At 46.0% G+C, this 25,698-nt stretch overlaps 1 protein-coding gene and 1 non-coding gene across 2 annotated transcripts in view; one reads left to right on the top strand and one right to left on the bottom strand.

Annotated features, from left to right (window-relative positions):
- The window catches only part of LOC126163106 (frizzled-9-like), a 272,464-nt gene extending 248,258 nt beyond the window's left edge, over positions 1–24,206 (top strand). Inside the window, exons 4-5 of the mRNA XM_049920027.1 lie at positions 16,903–17,285; positions 22,661–24,206. Coding sequence (XP_049775984.1) covers positions 16,903–17,285; positions 22,661–23,221 — 944 coding nt within the window. The 3' untranslated portion in view covers positions 23,222–24,206. The remainder of the gene's footprint in view (positions 1–16,902; positions 17,286–22,660) is intronic.
- Trnas-cga (transfer RNA serine (anticodon CGA)) lies at positions 8,935–9,009 on the bottom strand. Its single transcript has one exon. It is a non-coding gene; the product is annotated as a tRNA-Ser (tRNA).
- Positions 24,207–25,698: the final 1,492 nt, after the last annotated feature.

Here is a 25,698-nt window from a genome sequence, read left to right as displayed (position 1 = left end):
TTGTGTCTAACTTTTGCAGCTTTTGCTGTGTTTGTCTCTGATTTTGTTCCATTGTGTCTAACTTTTGAAGATTCTGTTCCATTGTGTCTAACTTTTGAAGATTTTGTCCCATTTGTTGCATTAATTGTAATAACAATGCATTAGTGTCTGGAATCTGTTCCTCTACGCTTTTCGGCAGTGCATTTGCACCAGCAACATTCACATTTTGACAAGCAGAAAATGTGTCTTGACGTATTTGAGAAAACGGTGAGCACGCAAAACCTGACTCTACAGTATTTGCAAAATTGTGTCCTATCATTTTGGATTCCTGAGGCGAGCTGTTGCCGACCGATCGATCGATAATGCTTCCCTGTTCACTACCTGTTTGACTGTCTACACCATTATTTGCCGCCCGCTCCATATCCCTATGCACAGTTACCAAATTACTACTTCGAATGTCTGTTAATTCACTACACAGTGGTGCTGATAAGCTACGCTCGTCGTCACTATTACTTCTCAGTTTACTTTGGAGCCGAGTGTTACGTTTTTCACACGCCATTATTGTCACAATATTTCACACGATAACACAGAAAAGCACAATTTGAGTAGCAAAAATAAGAGAACACATTAACATAGCACTGAAAATAATATGTAGTTAATTACAAGCGCAGCTGCGAAATACTTGGTGCAAATCTACATGCATGCCACAACTGTTTTACTGTGCAACAATGAAAGGCTGCAACTACAAAGGAGATTCTCTCTACAATTACACGCTAGCAATAAACAAAAACTACACTAATTACACAAACTACAAGGAAAAAAATCAGAAGATTCCAGTGAGGTATCCTGGCAGGGTCGCCATATGAAACGTCCCCTTTGAACAATTATACACGACTGTGCTGATAAACCTCTTACACTATTTGCTTTTCAAACAGCTGAGCAAAACTGAACGTACTCAAACATTCACTAAAGTGACACACAATATTTTTAGCGCAACGCAATCTGACTATCAAAGATCCCTGCAAAAGAATGGCCCTGAATAACATTAACCTATACCTTTCACAAATCACTTATCTCACAAAAATCTTCGTTACTGGAACTACTGCAATACAGCGAGCGCGACTACTGCCAGCTAAATAAAAGATTCAAACTACTGAAGGCACTAACTACTGATAGGGATAGTTAGCAAATGAAAGATTTTAATAGAGAACAAACACTGTATTTACCTTAATATCATCATATATATAGCAGCTCATGACAAACTACAAAACTCCGCCATCTCTCTCCTCACATCCACCACTGCTGGCGGCTCACCTCCAACTGCGCAACGCTACGCGCTGTTCACATCCAGCTGCCGCTGCCCATCACTACAGTGGCAGACAACAATGCAAACTAGCCACAGACTGCACACAGCACAGCCAGTGATTTTCGTACAGAGCGCTACGTAACGTTGCCGATAAGAAAACATAAACAGCCTACTTACACCTTCTGTGGCCGCAGCGAACCCTTATTTAGGAGTCTATTTTTACCACTGGAAAGTCGCTACTGAAATAGGGGTAGGACTGGAGAATGTGCGACCACAGAGTGTGTCTGTCATCACGGAAAGCAGCCGAAAATCACTAGGAATCAAGTCAGGTGAGCAAAGCCCATTGAGAAACCATTTCAAAGCACTAGATGCGCTGGTGCACTGCCTGGATAAAAGAGCATACGTACGGACTCTTCCGGCAGTTTTCCTCGCAATGCTGCAACAAGCTTACACCTTTGGTAGTCAAACTTGTCACCGTAATACCCTTTGAACTCACTGAATAATAATTTCGCCGCCGCTATCCTAATACATGACCACAATCCTTTTTCAGCTCTGAACCTTGCCAGAAAAGGTTTCAGTGCGGATGAGTACGTGTGGTTTAACTGAGCTGACTGGTGTTTCGCTTCACGACCGAGAAACGACATCCATGTCCCATTCATTGTCAAAATAGTGTAGAAACGGAAGCGCTATTCGCGCCACTGTCGCGTGTCAAAATGACCTGGCAAAGTGCCAGGCGCTCAGCCCTGAGGCAGTCCGTGTCCGTCAGCTTTGCAGGCAGCACTTGCGGGACACGTCCCGCGTTTTCAAGTCATCTTGCGGGAACCGCGGAAATGCCAACTATGGAGGCGGTATTTTCACACTCAATCGGCGATCCTTCCTCACGCGGCCATGTTGCCAGACCGGCTGGTGCGGGACCTACAGGGTGTTTCAAAAATGACCGGTATATTTGAAACGGCAATAAAAACTAAACGAGCAGCGATAGAAATACACCGTTTGTTGCAATATGCTTGGGACAACAGTACATTTTCAGGCGGACAAACTTTCGAAATTACAGTAGTTACAATTTTCAACAACAGATGGCGCTGCAAGTGATGTGAAAGATATAGAAGACAACGCAGTCTGTGGGTGCGCCATTCTGTACGTCGTCTTTCTGCTGTAAGCGTGTGCTGTTCACAACGTGAAAGTGTGCTGTGGACAACATGGTTTATTCCTTAGAACAGAGGATTTTTCTGGTGTTGGAATTCCACCGCCTAGAACACAGTGTTGTTGCAACAAGACGAAGTTTTCAACGGAGGTTTAATGTAACCAAAGGACCGAAAAGCGATACAATAAAGGATCTGTTTGAAAAATTTCAACGGACTGGGAACGTGACGGATGAACGTGCTGGAAAGGTAGGGCGACCGCGTACGGCAACCACAGAGGGCAACGCGCAGCTAGTGCAGCAGGTGATCCGACAGCGGCCTCAGGTTTCCGTTCGCCGTGTTGTAGCTGCGGTCCAAATGACGCCAACGTCCACGTATCGTCTCATGCGCCAGAGTTTACACCTCTATCCATACAAAATTCAAACGCGGCAACCCCTCAGCGCCGCTACCATTGCTGCACGAGAGACATTCGCTAACGATATAGTGCACAGGATTGATGACGGCGATATGCATGTGGGCAGCATTTGGTTTACTGACGAAGCTTATTTTTACCTGGACGGCTTCGTCAATAAACAGAACTGGCGCATATGGGGAACCGAAAAGCCCCATGTTGCAGTCCCATCGTCCCTGCATCCTCAAAAAGTACTGGTCTGGGCCGCCATTTCTTCCAAAGGAATCATTGGCCCATTTTTCAGATCCGAAACGATTACTGCATCACGCTATCTGGACATTCTTCGTGAATTTGTGGCGGTACAAACTGCCTTAGACGACACTGCGAACACCTCGTGGTTTATGCAAGATGGTGCCCGGCCACATCGCACGGCCGACGTCCTTAATTTCCTGAATGAATATTTCGATGATCGTGTGATTCCTTTGGGCTATCCGAAACATACAGGAGGCGGCGTGGATTGGCCTCCCTATTCGCCAGACATGAACCCCTGTGACTTCTTTCTGTGGGGACACTTGAAAGACCAGGTGTACCGCCAGAATCCAGAAACAATTGAACAGCTGAAGCAGTACATCTCATCTGCATGTGAAGCCATTCCGCCAGACACGTTGTCAAAGGTTTCGGGTAATTTCATTCAGAGACTACGCCATATTATTGCTACGCATGGTGGATATGTGGAAAATATCGTACTATAGAGTTTCCCAGACCGCAGCGCCATCTGTTGTTGACAATTGTAACTACTGTAATTTCGAAAGTTTGTCCGCCTGAAAATGTACTGTTGTCCCAAGCATATTGCAACAAACGGTGTATTTCTATCGCTGCTCGTTTAGTTTTTATTACCGTTTCAAATATACCGGTCATTTTTGAAACACCCTGTAGATTCATTTGGTTCGTTCTCACACGATGTTCAGCCATCTGTCAACTGTCGCATCCACGTTCGCGCATTCTCCACATTCATTGTGCCGGCATCACACGTCTCACTCAGCTGGTTATTAATTTCACTGGCTGTTACACCGTGCGAGATTAGTCGCTATCCTTGTAAAGAAAACGTCACCATTTCTAGTATCAAAACCACACCTCACTCCTGCAGCAGCTGCTAGAGTTGTGTGTGCCGTACGGCACGCGCAGTGACACGCATGCATAAATTGTGCTCGCGGATTGTACAGGGTGTCCGAAAAGTCGTTCCCTGATTACATAAATTGATAACACACCAGTAAACTTCCACATGAGTACCCTTGGTAGCACGTAGCACATCTAGGCGATATTCAATTTCCGTCCACACATTAGCCAACATCACCGGAGGGATCGATTCAACGACTGTGGTTATCCGTGACCGCAGGGTTTGAAGGTCTGGCACACGTGTTCGGCAGACCTCGTCCTTGACATACCCCATAAAAAGAAGTCTAATGGGGTTATGTCAGGAGAGCGTGGAGGCCAAACCGTTGGCCCATCACGACCAATGCATCGCCCAGGAAAGGTCATATCGAGATAGGCACGGACGTCCAAATCCCAATGAGGCGGTGCACCATCTTGCTGAAACAAGACATCGGGGTGATACTGAAGCAGCTGAGGAACAGCGTACATTTGCAACATATCCAAATACACTGCAGATGTGATGGTAGCCTCAGCGAAGAAGAATGGCCCGATAATTCGTTCGTGCAATAGCGCGCACCAAACATTCACCTTTGGACTGCCTCTGGTGCACCCCATGACCCCGCCAGGGGGTTGTGAACCCCAAATGCGAACATTATGGATACTCACTATTCCACTGATAAAAAAGGTCGCTTCGTCGGAAAAGGCAATTCGTCTGAGATAACCATCATCGTCCTCAATACGTGATAGCATTTCGACCGCAAAGTCATATCGACGTGTACTGCCATTGGGCAACAAGGCCTGAACGATTTGCACTTTGTATGCACGAAACAATAAACGTTTGTGTAAAATGTGATGGAGAGAGCTTTTTGGCATCTGTAATTCACGTGAGGCCCTGCGAACCGATTTCTTCAGACTTCGCAGAAAAGACTGCCTTACAGCTTCCACCCTGTCTGCTGAGGTTCTCGGTCGACCAGACCTCGGAAGGTCAGCAACCGATCCTGTGTTCTTGAACTTCTCATACCAGGCTTTATTGCTCTTGACATCAGGTGGATTCCTTCCAAATGTTGTCTGGAAGTGTCTCTGCACTGTGGTTGGTGATCGTGTCTCATGGTACCACAGGACACACTGTGCCTTCTCCTGATTGGTTAACATGGCTTCTTGGGCACTGCACCTCATCCACTACTTACGTACTGCGAACCTAAAACAGAAAAAAAACTTTGATAGTTATAAACAATTCGACACAAGTTTCATATTTGTATCTTACTTCTAGCCTGAGTTATCAGTTTATGTAATCTGGGAAAAAGCCTTTTCGGACACCCTGTAAGCCTAACCGCATGTTTCCGTCTGCTCCGAGTCTCGAAAAGAAAACCGGTAGCACTCAGAACTTGAACCTTAAGTCGTTCATCGTGTTGTGTTCAGTTGCAAACCCAATCGCGTACCTGTTCTGAAATTCCGCGGTCGCGTATTTTGTTATTCGGGTTCAGTAGCTGAGAGGCCAGCCTGCCAGATTATAACGGCGCGAGGCCAGCGTCCGCGGAGTGAGTCGTGAGGAGGGACAGATGGCGGCCGGGGCAGGAAGCGGCCGCTCCGCCGCGCTCTCTCGACTTTTTTCGGGCCTGTTTGAAGTAGCCGTGGCCGTATCAACAGCCGCCCCTCCGCTTTGATGTAGCGCCGCCGGCCGCCGGGCCCCAGTATCATAACAGCCGCTCCCAAATAAACGGCCGTATCAACAGGCAGGGCGGCACGTGCGAAAATACACAGCCCGGCGATCGTGGTGCGGATCGTGTGTCGCACAACACGAGTGAGTGCCGTCTACCACCCCCTCCCAGGCGCCCCCTCTTTCTTTCTAGAGGACGCACTAGCAATTTACATACAGCTACTGCCTTTTTTTGACCTTCACTCTCACAAAGCCTCAGTAAAGTCCGAACGTCTTGTCTTGTTACCTCAACTGTACAAACAGGTGACTCGGAATGTACAGGATGTTTTGCGTACGGAGCAACTGCTGTGTGTTGCAACGTTGCGCGGGGACCAACATGGAGGCAATAGCCGAGTCAAAGACCTTGTAAAAAATATCTAGACTCACTGATGGCGCTGCAGTCGCGGGATAATTTGAACTTCGGCTGGACGCCATTATAGTGGTTGTAGTCTGATGTGTTGTGTAGTATTGTTGTTTATGAAGACCCTGATTCAACGTTGTATATTTGTTGGGGCGTACATACAGTATTTGTTACTCGTAATTCTACTGTCTATACATTCCAATCAAAAGAAGTACAATGGTGAAGAGTTGTGCAGCGATTAATTGTACAAATAAATTCGAGAAAGGAACGAATATTACATTTCACAGGTATGTGAATATTTTAAGTTGTTTTGTTTGTCAGTGCGCTTGCTTAATAAATGTTTTTGTAACACGGTATTAGCATAATGTCTGTGCATCTATTTGCAGGTTTCCCTTCTCAAAACCACAGCTGTTACAAAAATGGTTACACGCTGTCAGGAAGCAAGATTTCCGACCGACGGAATACCATTTTACATGTTCTGATCATTTTGAACAAAGTTGGCTTATCGGTCGTGTTTTCATGGTCTAGGTTAGGTTGAAACTTGATAATTTGGTCGTGAGTTGCCAAAGCACTATGCCATATATAACGCACTTCTCGTCATAAAATCTAAAGCAAGGTAGAGTCAGAAAATATCTATTAATATAGTGGGCAAATCTTCGAGTATTTTGATGCATTTTGCATAAATCTATCGTAAATAAACTACGAAAAATGCTAGGGGTCCAGTACATAACTTTTAGCTACGGCAGATTCCATGTAGTACGTAAGATAAATTCATAAACAGTGACTAGTTGCTGTTTGTTCATAAATTAAAAAGTATATTGTGGTAACGTATTTAAATGAGGCATTATGTTTGCGACCTAACTCAAGGGAAGGCATTTGATAACCAAAAGCGATGTATAAACATTCGAACTCCGCGCCTCAGTTTACCACTCTAATGGCCGCCAGCCATTCAATATGTCCGCTCTCCACAGGCGACCACTCGTGCGGTTGTGGAGGCTTGAGCCGAGTACGCTCCGGGCCGTCGATCTGGCGGGTGGCGTATCAGTTTTAGACGAAAAAGACGAGCCTTCCGACTAGTGTGTTACTAGCCTCTGCGACTGCCCACAGAGCTGTGTACAAACTGTTAATGAAAGCTTAGAAAGAAGGTTTGATTAATGCACCGACTAACTCATCCAGGTACGGTAGGTATCAATACTGCAGTACTGCGTATCGCTATTGCAGTGTGTGCGTGATACAGAGACTGATCCTGAAATCATCTTTTTTTCTGATAAAGCACGGCTCTATCTATCAGGATCGTGAACTCGACGAACCATCGACACTGGTGCCTCGAAAATCCTCATCTGTTTAGTGAAGAGCCTCCGCATTTACGTGGAAACTCCGGCCGCGGTGGCCGAGGCGCTTCAGTCCGGAACCACACGACTGCTACGGTCGCAGGTTCGAATCCTGCCTCGGGCATGGATGTGTGTGATGTCCTTAGGTTCGTTAGGTGTAAGTAGCTCTAAGTCTAGGGGACTGATGACCTCAGATGTTAAATCCCATAGTGCTCAGAGCCATTTGAACCAATTTTTTGACGTGGAAACAGAGCTCTGGTGTACACTTAGTGTAACACGAATTATTGCATCGATCTTTCCCCACTAAGGCGTAACTTCCAGTAGCTGTCTTAACAACAAACAGAAAGGTTTTTCAGTTACTTAATAGCTGAAGACTATGTTATCTCTTGGGATTCCTCGGTGTGGTTGTTGAATGGTGGTCTTCCGGGTATTCAACCGAGCTGCTGTTTCCATTTTGTGCGCAATATTTGGACGACCCAGTCGTCTTCTTCAGCTGCAGCGAATTTTGCAGATACAGGGCGACAATAATTGAACTATATGCAATAAAATCGTCATAACTTCTGAACGGTTTGCGTTAGGACATTTCAGATTGCACTGTTGGTCGCGGGGCATGATGGGAATTAGTATGGTTTGGTTTAGCGAAGAAGCCCACTTTCATTTGGATGCGTTCGTCAGTATGCAAAATTGGAGCATTTGGCGGACTGAGAATCCGCATTTCGCGATCGAGAAGTCTCTTCGCCCTCATGTGCGAGGTCCAGTCACGGAACAATCGGTGCGATATTCCTTGATGGCACGGTGACTATCGAACGGTACGTGAAAGTTTTGGAAGATGATTTCATCCCCATTATCCAAATTGATCCTGATTTCGACAAGATGCTGTTCAAGCAACACGGAGCTCGACTCCATCGAAGCAGGAGAGTGTTTGATGTCTTGCAGGTGCACTTTGGGGACCGAATTTGGCTCTAGAGCACCCAGAGGCCACTGGCACGGGCCTCGATTGGCCGCCATATTCTCCGGACCTGAACACATGCGAATCCTTTTTGTGGTACTATACTGCAGATAAGGTGTACAGCAATAACCCGAAAACCTCTGCTGAGCTGAAAACAGCCATTCTGGAGGTCATTGACAGCATCGATGTTCCGACATTTCAGCGGGTCATACAGAATTTCGCTATTCGTCTGCTCCACATCATCGCCAATGATGGCAAGCGTATCGAACATGTCATAACATATATCCGAATATTTGTAATGACACTTCCTGGCAGATTAAAACTGTGTGCCCGACCGAGAGTCGAACTCGGGACCTTTGCCTTTAGCGGGCAAGTGCTCTACCAACTGAGCTACCGAAGCACGACTCACGCCCGGTACTCACAGCTTTACTTCTGCCAGTACCTCGTCTCCTACCTTCCAAACTTTACAGAAGCTCTTCTGCGAAACCTGCAGAACTAGCACTCCTGAAAGAAAGGATATTGCGGAGACATGGCTTAGCCACAGCCTGGGGGATGTTTCCAGAATGAGATTTTCACTCTGCAGCGGAGTGTGCGCTGATATGAAACTTCCTGGCAGATTAAAACTGTGTGCCCGACCGAGACTCGAACTCGGGACCTTTGCCTTTCGCGGGCAAATGCTCTACCAACTGAGCTACCGAAGCACGACTCACGCCCGCTACTCACAGCTTTACTTCTGCCAGTACCTCGTCTCCTACCTTCCAAACTTTACAGAAGCTCTCCTGCGAAACTTGCAGAACTAGCACTCCTGAAAGAAAGGATATTGCGGAGACATGGCTTAGCCACAGCCTGGGGGATGTTTCCAGTATGAGATTTTCACTCTGCAGCGGAGTATGCGCTGATATGAAACTTCCTGGCAGATTAAAACTGTGTGCCCGACCGACACTCGAACTCGGGACCTTTGGAAGGTAGGAGATGAGGTACTGGCAGAAGTAAAGCTGTGAGTACCGGGCGTGAGTCGTGATTCGGTAGCTCAGTTGGTAGAGCACTTGCCCGCGAAAGGCAAAGGTCCCGATTTCGAGTCTCGGTCGGGCACACAGTTTTAATCTGCCAGGAAGTTTCATATCAGCGCACACTCCGCTGCAGAGTGAAAATCTCATTCTGGATTTGTAATGACGTTTACATGATGAATTTGTGAACGCCATAGTTTGTAACTAATTTACGTTTCTTTTCATATAGTTCGATAATTCTTACCCTGTATGTGTACTCGCTGTCTGGACTCCAAGACTACGAACTGTTGTTGATCTCGCGCCGCTATTCGTAGCAGAGTTCGAATCTCGACGTCCGCTACAGCGCTTTGATCTCCATGGATATTTTATCCAACAGAATTGGAAAACGCCTAGGGTATTTGCGTTTCACTGAATATCAGTACCGGCTCTGAAAATCAGGAACATCAAAGGGCTTTGTGCGCGTCGGGATTTGAACTCAGCTGTAAATAGCGGCGCGAGATCAAAAATAGCTCACAGTCTCCTTGGAATCGATGCAGCGAGTACGCATAACAGTAAAACTCACAGCACTTGAAAAAGAAAACTGGTTCGGTCGTCGGAAATGGAAACAACAACTAGGCAGAACACCCGAAATACACTATTATGCATGCAGTATGTTATGTGTCGTGGTTTGGATGAATTGAGCTTTGGAAGAAACCGACTTCCCTGGAAATAGAACTCACTCCGAATTGCCAAAAACACCGTTAACCGTTCCTCCGAAAAGACTTTCCAATTATGCCACGTGAGAAGCCACGCGTTTCACCGTGTGCCACGGGGGATTTGACGGATAGGACCACCGCATTTGAGAGGTGAATACTGTCTTAATTCTTAAGAAGCTGTCCACAGACAAATACAGCCGAAGGAAGTCCATATAAAGTAATTTCGCCTCTGCCCTGTACAAGAGAGCCTGCCGCCACAGTTCTAACATGAAGACTTTATTTTATTCTAAAATTTTGTGTTGGCGACCCCTAGCCTTGCGGCCGTGCCCATCTATTTGTATGAGTTCTACACAGATTCTATTATTTGAAATTGTTCGTTGTTTGCTCGTACTGGAGTAGTGGATGCAGATTATATTTACTCGTAATACAGTTGTTACAAGCTGCTACATGGCTGTTAAATATTTAAAGAAAGCCAGGTTGGAAGATAGGAAAGTGGGAGACGAATTACCTTATTTTTCAGTCGATTTGTTCAATGATGATCACCTGACACAGAAACCATAATAATCTCAACCAGAATTCGATTATAAATGTTATTATAGAAGTTGAAAACTTTTTAAGCAGATTTCATCTCAACTATAAAAGCCGAAGGTTGGTTTGAACAATGCAGTGGTCTATTAGACCTGGCCTTATTCGAAGGCGGTTCATGTGCTCTAACATTCTTCCGACTGTGATAGCCAGATATTTACAGGCAGACATACAGTTTAATGTGGACTTCACACTGTGCTACAAAGTCAGTATACCGGCGATAGAGAACATACAGGGCGGCAATTATTGAACTAAATGAAAAAAAAACATAAATTAGTTACACACTATGGCGTGCATACACTTTATTCAACGTGTACACGTCACTAAAGATATTCGGATTTAGGTTATGACACGTTCGATATGACCGTCACGATTGGCGATGATTTGTTGCAGACGAATAGACAAATTCTGCATGACCCGCTGAAGTGTCGGAACACCGATGCTGTCGACGACCTCCCGAATGGCTGTTTTAAGCTCAGTAATGGTTTTGAGGATATTGCTGTACATTGCCGATCGAGGCCCAAGCCAGTGGCCTCTGGATACCCCTGAGCCAGAATGTGATCCGCCAAGTCCTCCTCCAGAATATCAAAGACTCTCCTTCTTCGATGGCATCGAACTCCGTCTTGCATGAACCACATCTTGCGGACATCAAGGTCACTTTGGATAGTGGGGATGAAATTATCTTCCAAAACATTCACGCACCGGTCGGTAGTCAACGTGGGATGAAGGAGTATCGCATCGATTATCACGTGACTGGACATTGCACACCACAAAGTCACCCGTTGATGGTGAGGAGGCTTCTCGATCGCGAAATGCAGATTCTTAGTCCCCCAGATGCGCGAATTTTTCTTATTGACGAGCCCATCCAAATGAAAGTGTCCTTCGTTGCTAAACCAAACCATACGACGCATACTAATTACCATGATGCCTCGCGGTCAACCCTGCAGTTTGGACGTCCTAACGCATACCGTTCCGAAGTTATGACAATTTTATTTCATATAGTTCACTAATTGTCACCCTGTATTAATTTTTGCTTGAAATATATTTATCGATAAGTATACCATACTGGTGAGCAAGATGTATGAAACGGGCGAAATACCCTCAGACTTCAAGAAGAATATAATAATTCCAATCCCAAAGAAAGCAGGTGTTGACAGATGTGAAAATTACCGAACAATCAGTTTAATAAGCCACAGCTGCAAAATACTAACACGAATTCTTTACAGACGAATGGGAAAACTAGTAGAAGCCGACCTCGGGGAAGATCAGTTTGGATTCCGTAGAAATACTGGAACACGTGAGGCAATACTGACCTTACGACTTATCTTAGAAGAAAGATTAAGGAAAGGCAAACCTACGTTTCTAGCATTTGTAGACTTAGAGAAAGCTTTTGACAATGTTGACTGGAATACTCTCTTTCAAATTCTAAAGGTGGCAGGGGTAAAATACAGGGAGCGAAAGGCTAATTACAATTTGTACAGAAACCAGATGGCAGTTATAAGAGTCGAGGGACATGAAAGGGAAGCAGTGGTTGGGAAGGGAGTAAGACAGGGTTGTAGCCTCTCCCCGATGTTATTCAATCTGTATATTGAGCAAGCAGTAAAGGAAACAAAAGAAAAATTCGGGGTAGGTATTAAAATCCATGGAGAAGAAATAAAAACTTTGAGGTTCGCCGATGACATTGTAATTCTGTCAGAGACAGCAAAGGACTTGGAAGAGCAGTTGAACGGAATGGATGGTGTCTTGAAGGGAGGATATAAGATGAACATCAACAAAAACAAAACGAGAATAATGGAATGTAGTCGAATTAAGTCGGGTAATGTTGAGGGTATTAGATTAGGAAATGAGACACTTAAAGTAGTAAAGGAGTTTTGCTATTTGGGGAGCAAAATAACTGATGATGGTGGAAGTAGAGAGTATATAAAATGTAGACTGGCAATGGCAAGGAAAGCGTTTCTGAAGAAGAGAAATTTGTTAACATCGAGTATAGATTTAAGTGTCAGGAAGTCGTTTCTGAAAGTATTTGTATGGAGTGTAGCCATGTATGGAAGTGAAACATGGACGGTAAATAGTTTGGACAAGAAGAGCATAGAAGCTTTCGAAATGTGGTGCTACAGAAGAATGCTGAAGATTAGATGGGTAGATCACATAACTAATGAGGAAGTATTGAATAGGATTGGGGAGAAGAGAAGTTTGTGGCACAACTTGACCAGAAGAAGGGATCGGTTGGTAGGACATGTTCTGAGGCATCAAGGGATCACCAATTTAGTACTGGAGGGCAGCTTGGAGTGTAAAAATCGTAGGGGGAGACCAAGAGATGAATACACTAAACAGATTCAGAAGGATGTAGGTTGCAGTAGGTAGTGGGAGATGAAGAAGCTTGCACAGGATAGAGTAGCATGGAGAGCTGCATCAAACCAGTCTCAGAACTGAAGACCAGAACAACAACAACCAAGCGAAGGAAACCATCTGGGTGAAAAACCGAAAGTTAATGAAAGTTACAGAATGCAGATTTCATTATGAATTCTACGATTTCTGTGGCTATCACATTCATCAGTCTCCTCCAAAGGTCAAAGTGACGTCATTTCGTGATTCTTAATCCACTGCATATAATATTGTTAAGTCAATGAACATAGTTGAAGGAAAAGAACATTGGTTTTATCTGCGGTGTAACTTGGGTTTTTCAAGTTCACAGATCATTACTGACAGAAAGTGCGGACTGACTGAGGATTGAGGATTGAATATCACATCTCCGGACGTGTATCTTAACATGTAGGGACATGACTTGACTCTCTAATTGCTCATGGAATGGTCGTTTGCGATTTCATGTTAGTTAACACATTGGGTTTCTGAGCCTGAGGATGATTATTTGTGATCTAAACTCAAAAGAAGTCTCATTCACACCTCCTTGATTATATCTTCAAATATGCTTAAAAAGAAAGAAAGACGCGTCACGAAGGAGTTATTGGAACGGAAATCGGTAGATGCGACATACATGTACAGAGAAGCAAAGTATTACAACTTCAGAAACATTGGTTGATATATTCAAGTGAAAGAGCTACTCAAATTGAGCAAGTCAGTAATGCAATGGTACGCTTCAGGCCCTTGTGCAAGCAGTTATTGGGTTGGCATTGATTGACAAAGTTGTTAGATGCCTTCCTGAGGGATATCGTGCCAAATTTGTTCGAACTGGCGCGTTAGATCATCAAAATCCCTAGCATGTGGTTGTAGGGCCCTTCCCTTAATGTTCCCGAACGTTCTCAGTTGGTGATCTGGCGGCGTTGCTGGCCAAGATAGGGTTAAGCAAGCACGAAGACAAGCACTAGAGACTCCCGCCGCGTATGAGCGTGCATTATCTCTGTGAAACGTAAGCCCATGATGGCTTGCCATGAAGGGCGACGCTGTAGAATATCGTCGACGTATCGCTGTGGTTTAAGGATGCCTCAGATGACAACAAAAAGCCTCCTGCTGTGAAAAGAAATGCCACCCCAGATCATCGCTCCTGGTTGTCGGGCCGTATGGAGGGCAACAGTCATGTCGGTATCCCACTGCTGCGGGGGCGTCTCGAGACACGTCTTGCCTGGTCATCGGGGACGAAATCGGAGCGGGACTCATGACCGAAGACAGTTACTGCTCGAGATTCCAGGCCGAAGACGTGTCTGGAGGCGCCCCGGACAGAGGTGGGATAAAAAAAAAAAAGAGTGAGTATCGCCTGCCATATGACCCAAAAACCAAGAGTGATGATCATAGCAGGAGCCCTTTGGTTGCCTCCCGTGGCACCTTTACAGCACAGCGCTACGTCGATGACATTCTGCGCCCCGTTTTTTTTGCCTTTCATGTCAAGCCATCCTAGGCTTTCGTTTCAGCAACGCAATGCCCGCCCGCACACGGCAAGATTTTCTACTGCTCGTCTTCGTGCTTGGCAAACTCTACCTTGGCTAGCATGGTCGCCCATCTCACACCAACTGAGAACGTTTGTAGCATTATGAGGTGGGCCCTCCAACCATCCTGGCATTTTAACAATGTAATGCGGGAATTGGACAGAATTTGTCACGATATCACTCGGGAGGACATCCAACAACCCTGTGAGTCAATAGCTCTAGGCGCGGCGGCAGCCGGGAGCAGATCTATCTTTGGATCTATCTTTTGCTGTCTCTGGAAGAATTACAAGTCGTCGGCAAAGCTCAAAGTTTTTATTTCTTCTCCCTGAACTTTAATTCTGCCTCTAAATATTTCTCTGGTTTCCTTTCATGCTTGCTCAATGTACACACTGAACAACATCGAAGATAGGCTATCACCCTGTCTCACACTCTTCTCAACCACAGCTTCCCTTTCATACTCCTCGACTCTTATAACTGCCATCTCGTTTTGATACAAATTACAAACAGCCTTTCACGCGTATTTTACCTCTGCTATCTCCAGAATTTCAAATAATGCATTTCAGTCAACATTTTCAAAAGCTTTGCCCAAGTCTACAAATGTTATAAACGTTGTCTTGTTTTCGCTTAACCTATCTCCTAAGAGAGGTCGTAGGATCAGTATTGTCTCACGCGTTCCTTCGTCCCTCCGGGATCCAAAGTGGTCTTCCCCGAGGTCAGCTTCTGCCAGTTTTTCCATTCTTATGTAAGAATTCGTATTAGCATTTTGTAATCATGGTTTATGAAAATTATATTGTGGTAACATACGTGCCTGTCAGCACCAGCTTTCTTTCTAACTGATATTATTACATACTTCCAGAAGTCTGAGGGTATTTCGCGTATCTCATACTACTTGGTCGCCAGGTGGAATAGTTGTCATGGCTGGCTCCCCCAAGGATATCAATAATTCTGAGTGAATGTCGTCTGCTCCAGGGGCCTTGTTTCGACTACAGTGCTCTCGTTGCTTTCAGTGTCTGTCAAATTCTCGCCGCAGTATCGTATCTCTCACCTCTTCTAACTACGTTCTATCATCCTAACATGCTGCCCTGAAGAACTTGAAGAAAGAGTCCAGAAATAATACTTACATGGCACAGATTTTGAATAGTGCGTTTTAAGAAATTCTATGAAAATTAAGTCTCTATAGTAATTGCTGCTCTCGGACATCACACAATGGTCTATGGGTCTGTAGGCTACACTGAGAGCATCCCAGGGTGCCCCAGAGAGCTAAAACACTTAAGAAGAATCGCTTCTCGGCTTTTGGCAAGATCAATGTGTAGTATTTTTGGTTTTAAAGGATACAGGCTCTATGCCTAGCGTTCACAGGATGTACCATACTTTATTACATACTATTATATAGAGTCATATCGCCAACAAATTTACACTTCATATCTACACCACGGCGCCGGCCGCTGTGGCCGAGCGGTTATAGACGCTTCAGTCCGGAACCGCGCGACTGCTACGGTCGCAGGTTCGAATCCTGCCTCGGGCATGGATGTGTGTGATGTCCTTAGGTTAGTTAGGTTTAAGTAATTCTAAGTTCTAGGGGACTGATGACCTGAGATGTTCTCACGTGTCAGTGCTCAGAACCATTTGAACCATTTTTTTACACCACGGCCACGAAAAAACAAACAAATGTTATCATCATGAGGCAGTTTACAAGATTTCCTAGTCCTTAGACACAATGGCTTATCAGTACAAAAATTTGTCGATGTGTCTCCAACACCACGAACTTGAGACATGGTAATCATGAACGTCCGATAACCCAAAACATCTCGAGGAGGTACCTGCTCCAAAGACGTTGCAGTAGACGTCGTAGTTGTATCAATACGTATTATTGCAACAGTCATCCAACACTGACCAACAGGATGCCTCGTCGCAGGATATCGTGTCTTCCGATGGAGGCCTACTATTTACAAGTCTATTTTGGACGTCGAGGCTGAAGATAGTATGAACGTCAGTTCGTCCGTTCTGGTTGATGTGTTGAAAGGACAGACTGTTTTTCGAGGAGGTCGTTTTGACTTTTCATTTTCTGTTACTGATAATCCTGTTGGTCAGTGCTGGATGACTGCTGCAATAGTACGTATTGATACAACTATGAAGTCTACTGCAACGTCTTTGGAGCAGGTACCAAGCTCAGTAACTACTTGCATAAGGGGCAGAGGTGGGTCAAAGTGTTATTGACTTGCTCAATTTGTGAACCTCTTTCTCTAGAGTCCAGTTTATCTGAAATTGTAATCATTTGATTGTCTGTACATGTACATAACATGTGCCGATTTCCGTCGCACGTATCGTTCGGACAGTTGCTTCATTGTACTTTCTTTTTTTTTGCGTACTTATTTGTCCCTTTGTGAGAGTTTTGCTATAGCGCGTGTGTGTTTGTGTTTGGAACAGCGCTGTGCTACAACCTGCTGGCGCTGGGGTACATCGTGCGCGGCGCGCTGGGCGCGGCCGCGTTCAGCTGCGTGCAGCCCCCGGAGGCGGCGCTGGGGGCGGCGGCGGCGGCGGCGGGCCACGTGGCGACGGACGGGCTGGAGTCTGGCGCGTGCACGCTGTCCTTCCTGGCGCTCTACTACTTCTCGCTGGCGTCGTCGGCGTGGTGGCTGGTGCTGGCCGCCTGCTGGTTCCTGTCGGCCGCCAAGAAGTGGTCGTGCGAGAGCCTGCACGCGCTCGCCACGTACTTCCACCTGGCCGCCTGGGCGCTGCCCGCCGTGCTCGCCGTCGCCGCCCTCCTGCTGCGACACGTCGCCGCCGACGAGCTCACCGGCCTCTGCCAGGTCCGTCGCCGCTGCCTACCTCTAGTCCGTAGGCTGGCCTCCCACGTCAGCGGTCACCTGGCTGCCGACGTTGCTAAAGCGCCCCGCAAACGACACGTGCAACAGCTACATACGATCGGTGATTCAGTTGGGAGGAGCACACGACAGAACTGCAGAAACGCCTTAACAAATCTGTATTTGCAATTCGAGTGTTAGCTGACATAGGCGACATAAAAATGAAAAAGCTTGCATACTCTGCCTACTTTCATTCCGTAATGTCATATGGTATAATACACTCCTGGAAATGGAAAAATGAACACATTGACACCGGTGTGTCAGACCCACCATACTTGCTCCGGACACTGCGAGAGGGCTGTACAAGCAATGATCACACGCACGGCACAGCGGACACACCAGGAACCGCGGTGTTGGCCGTCGAATGGCGCTAGCTGCGCAGCATTTGTGCACCGCCGCCGTCAGTGTCAGCCAGTTTGCCGTGGCATACGGAGCTCCATCGCAGTCTTTAACACTGGTAGCATGCCGCGACAGCGTGGACGTGAACCGTATGTGCAGTTGACGGACTTTGAGCGAGGGCGTATAGTGGGCATGCGGGAGGCCGGGTGGACGTACCGCCGAATTGCCCAACACGTGGGGCGTGAGGTCTCCACAGTACATCGATGTTGTCGCCAGTGGTCGGCGGAAGGTGCAAGTGCCCGTCGACCTGGGACCGGACCGCAGCGACGCACGGATGCACGCCAAGACCGTAGGATCCTACGCAGTGCCGTAGGGGACCGCACCGCCACTGCCCAGCAAATTAGGGACACTGTTGCTCCTGGGGTATCGGCGAGGACCATTCGCAACCGTCTCCATGAAGCTGGGCTACGGTCCCGCACACCGTTAGGCCGTCTTCCGCTCACGCCCCAACATCGTGCAGCCCGCCTCCAATGGTGTCGCGACAGGCGTGAATGCAGAGACGAATGGAGACGTATCGTCTTCAGCGATGAGAGTCGCTTCTGCCTTGGTGCCAATGATGGTCGTATGCGTGTTTGGCGCCGTGCAGGTGAGCGCCACAATCAGGACTGCATACGACCGAGGCACACAGGGCCAACACCCGGCATCATGGTGTGGGGAGCGATCTCCTACACTGGCCGTACACCACTGGTGATCGTCGAGGGGACACTGAATAGTGCACGGTACATCCAAACCGTCATCGAACCCATCGTTCTACCATTCCTAGACCGGCAAGGGAACTTGCTGTTCCAACAGGACAATGCACGTCCGCATGTATCCCGTGCCACCCAACGTGCTCTAGAAGGTGTAAGTCAACTACCCTGGCCAGCAAGATCTCCGGATCTGTCCCCCATTGAGCATGTTTGGGACTGGATGAAGCGTCGTCTCACGCGGTCTGCACGTCCAGCACGAACGCTGGTCCAACTGAGGCGCCAGGTGGAAATTGCATGGCAAGCCGTTCCACAGGACTACATCCAGCATCTCTACGATCGTCTCCATGGGAGAATAGCAGCCTGCATTGCTGCGAAAGGTGGATATACACTGTACTAGTGCCGACATTGTGCATGCTCTGTTGCCTGTGTCTATGTGCCTGTGGTTCTGTCAGTGTGATCATGTGATGTATCTGACCCCAGGAATGTGTCAATAAAGTTTCCGATTCCTGGGACAATGAATTCACGGTGTTCTTATTTCAATTTCCAGGAGTGTATTTTGGGGTAACTCTTCAAGTCAAACAAAAGTTTTCAGAGTCCAAAAGCGTGTAGTACGTATTATTTGTGGAGTAAATTCACGGACGTCCTGTAGAAACCTATTCAAAGAACTGGGTATACTAATTACTGCCTCTCTGTATATTTACTCCTTAATGAAATTTGTCCTAAATAATGTATCTCTTTTTCCAACAAACAGCTCGGTTCATACATACAATACCAGCAACATAAATGATCTGCACAAGGACTTAAAAGCACTTACTTTAGTTCAAAAAAGGGTCCATTACTCAGGAGCACTCATCTTCAATAATTTGCCAGCAAACACAAAAAATTTAGTTACAAATAAAGATCAGTTTAAAAGGAGCCTGAAAGACTTACTAGTGGCCAACTCCTTCTACTCCATCGACGAATTTATTAAAATAGAAACGAATGATGTATATGTTCATACTGTTAGTATTGTTATTTCACCTTAAAAAAAATATTGACTTGTTCCACATCCACGAGGATCTCCTCAGCATGGATCTATGGAACGAAAAACTAATCTAATCTAATCCAATCTACAGCCACTGGCACTCGATGCTGAACGTTGATAAATGTGACGTATTGCGAACGGGGCCTCACCGAGAGCGTGACGAGATAGCCTCCGGTCGAGGGCGCAGTCGCGGAAGGATCACAAAAACTGCCAAAAAAAAAAAAAAAAAAACAGTTTGTACGAGCTAACAGCGAGAGGTTCGGGGGGCGGAGGGGAGGGGGGGTGGAGAAAAACATGCAAACACCGTGAGAAATGCATGCTTATACATCAATGCAGATCAAGCCTGCAGATGCGCTCTTGCATCTGATGATGGTTGGCACCCCTGCAAAGGTCAGACTCGTTGCAAGTGTCAGTCGTGGTTAGGACAGTGTTCTGTGTAGTGCTGATTCCATTACGACGGAGATCAAAATTTTTGGAAATTTGTGGTAAGTTGTGTGGGACCAAACTGCTGAGGTCATCGGTCTGTAGGCTTACACACTACTTAATCTAACGTAAACTAACTTACACTAAGGACGACACACACACCCATGCCCAAGGGAGGACTCGAACCTCCGACGGGGGGGGGGGGGGGGGGCCGCGCGCGCGAACCGGGTCAAGGCGCCTAAGACCGCACGGCTACCCTCGCGGCGACGGAGATCATAGCATTCGAACGTGGGCAAATTGTTTGTGGTTGTCTGCATGCTGCTTAGGGAGCTGAAGTGTCTGGCGTTTCCTCAGAGGAACCATATCGAAAATTTATACGTCGTATGGGGAAAGCGGGAAAACATCATCCACTCAATCACAAAGCGGACGAAAGCATGTGTTGAGAGATCGTGACAGACGGTCATTGAAGAGGATTGAGACGAAAATAAGGCGACAACAGCTGGAAAAGTCACAGCAGAATTCAATGACGCACTTACGAACCCTGTCAACGCCGAAACAACAATCAAGGGATCTCCGTAAGCAGGGAACTGCAGGGCAAGCGGAATTCCAAAACAACTCCATCAGTCATGCGAACGCCCGAAACGGGAAAACGTGGTGCTGAAGGCAGAAAACCTGGGCTGTGGAGCAATGGAAGAAAGTCATTTGGCCTGATGGGTCTTGTTGCCCACTGTTTCCAACTTCTGCCCGAGTTTACGTCTCACCAGCGAAACGTGGCAGGGTTTCGGTGATGATTTGGACAGCCATACCGTTATATTCCATGGGTCCCCATCGTTAATCTGCAAGGTCGCATTTAGCGATAGGCCAACTCTGGTTTACGCCAGACCGAGTGAACCGAGTTGAAAGTTTGCCTACACCGAGTTAGGACGAAAAAAACTGAGATAACATTCAACGTTGTTCTCTCTTCCGCGTCTGCGCAGGTTACGACTCAGTTCTGTTTACCAGCCCGAGCTTCGCGGTTTCCCGATGGGTGTTTGCATATTAAGTCACGAGAGTGAAACCAACAGTTCCCAAAACTAGTTTAACAAATTACATCCCTCTCTCTTTTTCTCCAGGTATACGACGACGTACAGAGATCAAGAACAGTTCATTTTCTATAGTAGAACTTAACGGCTCAGTAGTGTTCAAAATACTGACTGAAATTACTTGGCATGTCGCTCGTGTGTCGAACAGAGCAACCGATTGCAGGCGTTATCGCCAGCGAATTGTCTCTGGTGTATGCTCAAGAAAGCGCATGCGCAGAAACAGGGTTGCAATTATTAATGCAGTTTTACAGGTTTGTCATTGCAACTGAAAATGACGGCTGAGTGCGTCGAAACTAGTTAGGTAACCTTTTAAAAATTTCATTGTTTTAGTGACAATGGCTTGAGTACCGTTGGTTGTGTCAAACATTTTAGATATTGTCCTATTTAGTAGAATTGTGTTTGATACGTAACCGAGACGTTGCAGCAGTGTGGGGCCAATCCAGACGGCTAAAGAAGTCATGTAAACTGGCCTGATACGACTGCAGAAAACCAATTATAGCAGTACACTCCGTTTTCTGCTGTATTTTGTTTTGGCGGCGCGCTACATTACTGTGGCGATGGGATATCAGTGTGCATCTGAACTGCAGACACATACGTACTATATATATATATATATATATATATATATATATATATATATATATATATATATATATATATATATATAAACCACTAAACTGACTATGTAACTATGTTTTCGAGGTAATAGTTGAAACTTAAACACTCCCAGCTGTAAGCAGCTGCCATATTTCTGAAAGCTATACCTGCAAAGTTGTGTGTTAGTAACGCAGTACCGTATAGCGATAGTTGTATTAATACATGGCACGCATTCAGTTCCTGAAATATACAGGGTTATTCAAAAAGAATACCACAACTTTAAAAATGTGTATTTAATGAAAGAAACATAATATAACCTTCTGTTATACATCATTGCAAGGAGTATTTAAAAAGGTTTTTTTTCACTCAAAAACAAGTTCAGAGATGTTCAGTATGGCCCCCTCCAGACACTCGAGCAATATCAACCCGATACTCCAACTCGTTCCACACTCTCTGTAGCATATCAGGCGTAACAGTTTGGATAGCTGCTGTTATTTCTCGTTTCAAATCATCAGTGGTGGCTGGGAGAGGTGGCCGAAACACCATATCCTTAACATACCCCCATAAGAAAAAATCGCAGGGGGTAAGATCAGGGCTTCTTGGAGGCCAGTGACGAAGTGCTCTGCCGTCCAGAACTTTTCCCTTTGCACAAACACCCATTCTCTATAAACTGTTTATACCAACGTTTAATACACCACCTATCAGGAGGTTTAACACCATACTTCATTCCAAATGCACGCTGAACAACTGTCGTCGATTCACTTCTGCCGTACTCAATAACACAAAAAGCTTTCTGTTGAGCGGTCGCCATCTTAGCATCAACTGACGCTGACGCCTAGTCAACAGCGCCTCAAGCGAACAAATGTACAACTAAATGAAACTTTATAGCTCCCTTAATTCGCCGACAGATAGTGCTTAGCTCTGCCTTTTGTCGTTGCAGAGTTTTAATTTCCTAAAGTTGTGGTATTCTTTTTGAATCACCCTGTATTTCTTTGTCGTTCGTGTATATTTTATACCTCACCTCATTCTGCATAGCGGAAGGTTGGCCTTCTCGATGAATACGGCGAGTGAATGAGTGAGAGGACTGACACCAGCGTATGGTCGCAGGTGTCGGAGTCGGCCGCCGTGGCGCTGGTGGTGGTGCCGCAGGGCGCGCTGCTGCTGGCCGGCGTCGTGTTGGCAGCCCTGGCCGGGGCCGCCCTGCTGCGCGTGCGCGCCGCCGTCAAGGTGGCGGGCCGCGGCGCGGGCGCCGGCAAGCTGGAGCGGCTGATGACGCGGCTGGGCGTGTTCTGCGCGCTGTACGCGCTGCCCGCGGCCGGCGCGCTCGCCTGCCTGCTGTACGAGTCGTGGCACCGGCCGCGCTGGCGCGCGCTCGCGCTGCTGCACGCGCTCGACTGCCGCATGGCCGCCGCCACCGCCGCCGGGCCCGCCGCCCCCGCCGGCTGCCAGCCGCAGCCGCTGCCCGCCGCCGCCGCCGTCGAGGTGGCGCTGCTGCGCCTCTTCCTGTCGCTCGTCGTCGGCGTCACCTCGGGCATGTGGGTGTGGTCGGGCAAGACGTGCCGCGCCTGGTCCAAGCTGTTCACGGCGCCGCGCAAGGCCCACCAGCACCACGCGCTGCCGCTCGCCAGGACGCCCGCCTCCGGCTCGCTGCACGTCTCCAGGGTCTGACTGCCCGAGCACTGCGAGTTTCTCCGGGGCGCGGGACGTACCGCCGATCGGCCCTCCGTATGCACCTACCGACTACCGCGCTACACTGCGCGACATACCGGCCAGTGATGTGTTCGAAGTAAAGTACGGAGATAACCGCAGTACATTTCAGTTCGGCTCTGGATGTAGTACACACTGGTGGGGTGAGAATTAGCACGACCCTTCGGATGCATCGAGGGTTCTCTTCCAGTCTACGGCATCGTCACCTGTACGAGACATTGACCTCTCTTGCACAGAGCGCAGCTCCTGGCCACAAAGCTGTCCACTCCAGACTGTTACCAGTTTACATTTTCACCATATACACTGTGCCTACAGCAGTTCCTCTCAGTGGGTGACCCCTGAATTCCTTTGGAAATACTGATCAGCTCTGATAATTTATATGACACGATTGGTCTCACTACAAAGTCCAAATTTTCTTACGGTATGATGTGAACACTACTGTGGCAGTTTTAGGTGGGGAGTGTTTCGAATTACGGTTGCGTAAGATACTGATACAGTTCACGCCTGAACAACCACTGCCGACTGCAGCAAACATTTGCACTATAGCCACTACCGAACACTTTGTATACTTCAATTTGCTTTTTTTTTCTAATTCTGAAATGAGTGAAGAAACTAATCCTGCTGCATAAAGGGATTCGAATGCAACTTTCATTACAACAGGAGGAATTAGCAATCCCTATGATCATTATTACAATTCTGCTTTCGTGGAAGCACAGAAAGCAGACGTAAGATTGGCAATCCTTCGATAAGGAGGTAGGCTTGTTGCCCCGCAATATTCCTATCCTCTTTGGAAATCTTAAGTCTCGTTTGTTTATGTTCGCAGCCAACTGCCACGATATACTGTCCGCATAATACGTCCATATATTTTAAAAAAAAACTTGAATCTTCTGTTTTCATCACCAGCAATACAACTGCTTACATATTCGTTTTCTTGCAAGCTGAATAACTGAGTTCATTTCATGTAAGGTTATTACACATTCCTCATGTTACTAAAGTGGAGTCACTTCCTCAGCCTCTTCTTGACTCTGGGAAGATTTACTTTGTGTGATACCCCACATATTTACATACAGTGTAGTTGAAGTAATGTTGCAGTGCTTTTTCTATTAATTTGGCTGACATGTGGGGTTGCTAGTAAGTAATGCAGATCAGCATGATGGAGAACCTCTAAATTAGTATCTTATGCAAAGGGCTGGTTAAAAAATATCTGCAGCTTGTGTGAATTTTACTGTGGGGTGCCTTTCAGTTGTTACAATTTGTTTGTAGAAAATAATGATGTATTGTTGCATTGCACATAATTAAATTATACTGCTCTGTCATTTTTGTGTCATTAACAAGTACTTCATCAAAAGGTTTCTGTGGTCATAATTTTCTTGCTCTGCATTAAAATTTGTTAATAGAAAATTATGATGCTTTGTTACATTGCACATAATTAATTATACACTGCTCTCTCTCTCATTTTTGTTTCATTAACAAGTACTTCATCAACAGTTTCCTAAGGTCAGAGTTATTTGCTGTAAATAAGATCACAGTAAAGCCTTCCACCATTCTATGTTGGTGTAACTGTGTAGACTGTACAACTCAAAGATGTCTGGTTCAGCAAGTTGTTGCACTGTGAAGACATGAATCAAGTACCTGCATATATTCCACAGGATTTTTTTTTTAAATCTTCATAATGTCTGTGATGAGTCATTGATATTTCTGTAATATGAGTAAAAAATGAAGAAAAGTATTTTGGAAATGTTTAGAATTGTTCATTACCAGGAATGTGAGATGTGTAGAAGATTGGAATTATGTGGTATACATTTTAGAGACATGGCCTACTTGTATATATAGTGTGTAAAAATATAGTGTGAAGAATGTACAAAAAAACAATTTCTTTGAAACCTTGTACATATTTTCCAAAAATACTCTAGTTATGTTTTTGTCACCAGCAATACTACTGCCTATGTATTTTTCATACATTTGTTGTTATTAATATTGTAATATTAATGATACAGTATTTTTAGACCAACATTTTAACACAAATTTCCAATGAATGTATTTTTAATATTTGTATACTTACAAAGAAACTGCTGAAGTTACTGCTTGCTTTCACCAACAAAAACTGAGTGAAGTGATGCAGTGATTAAGACAGTTTAAATGCCTATGTGCCCATCCAGATTTAGGTTTACAATGGTTTCCCTAAATCACATAAGGTTGTTTGCTTTGGAAAGAACACCGCTGATTTCCTTCCCCAATCCAAGCATGTGCTCCACCTCTAATCACCTAGTCATCAGTGGGATATTAAACCCTAATCTTCCTTCCCTTTTTAATAATAAGAATAACAGAAATTCTGTTTGTCATTTTGTTACCTTTCGAAAGGGTTGCAGACCTTCCATGCTGTGATGGAGGAACACTGAGCAGTCTTTATCTCTTTTGTGAAACACAAAATAGAAAAG

Source organism: Schistocerca cancellata, chromosome 2 (genome assembly GCF_023864275.1).
Source record: "Schistocerca cancellata isolate TAMUIC-IGC-003103 chromosome 2, iqSchCanc2.1, whole genome shotgun sequence".
In the NCBI taxonomy this organism is placed as follows: domain Eukaryota; kingdom Metazoa; phylum Arthropoda; class Insecta; order Orthoptera; family Acrididae; genus Schistocerca; species Schistocerca cancellata.
This window is presented reverse-complemented; position numbering and strand designations above follow the sequence as displayed.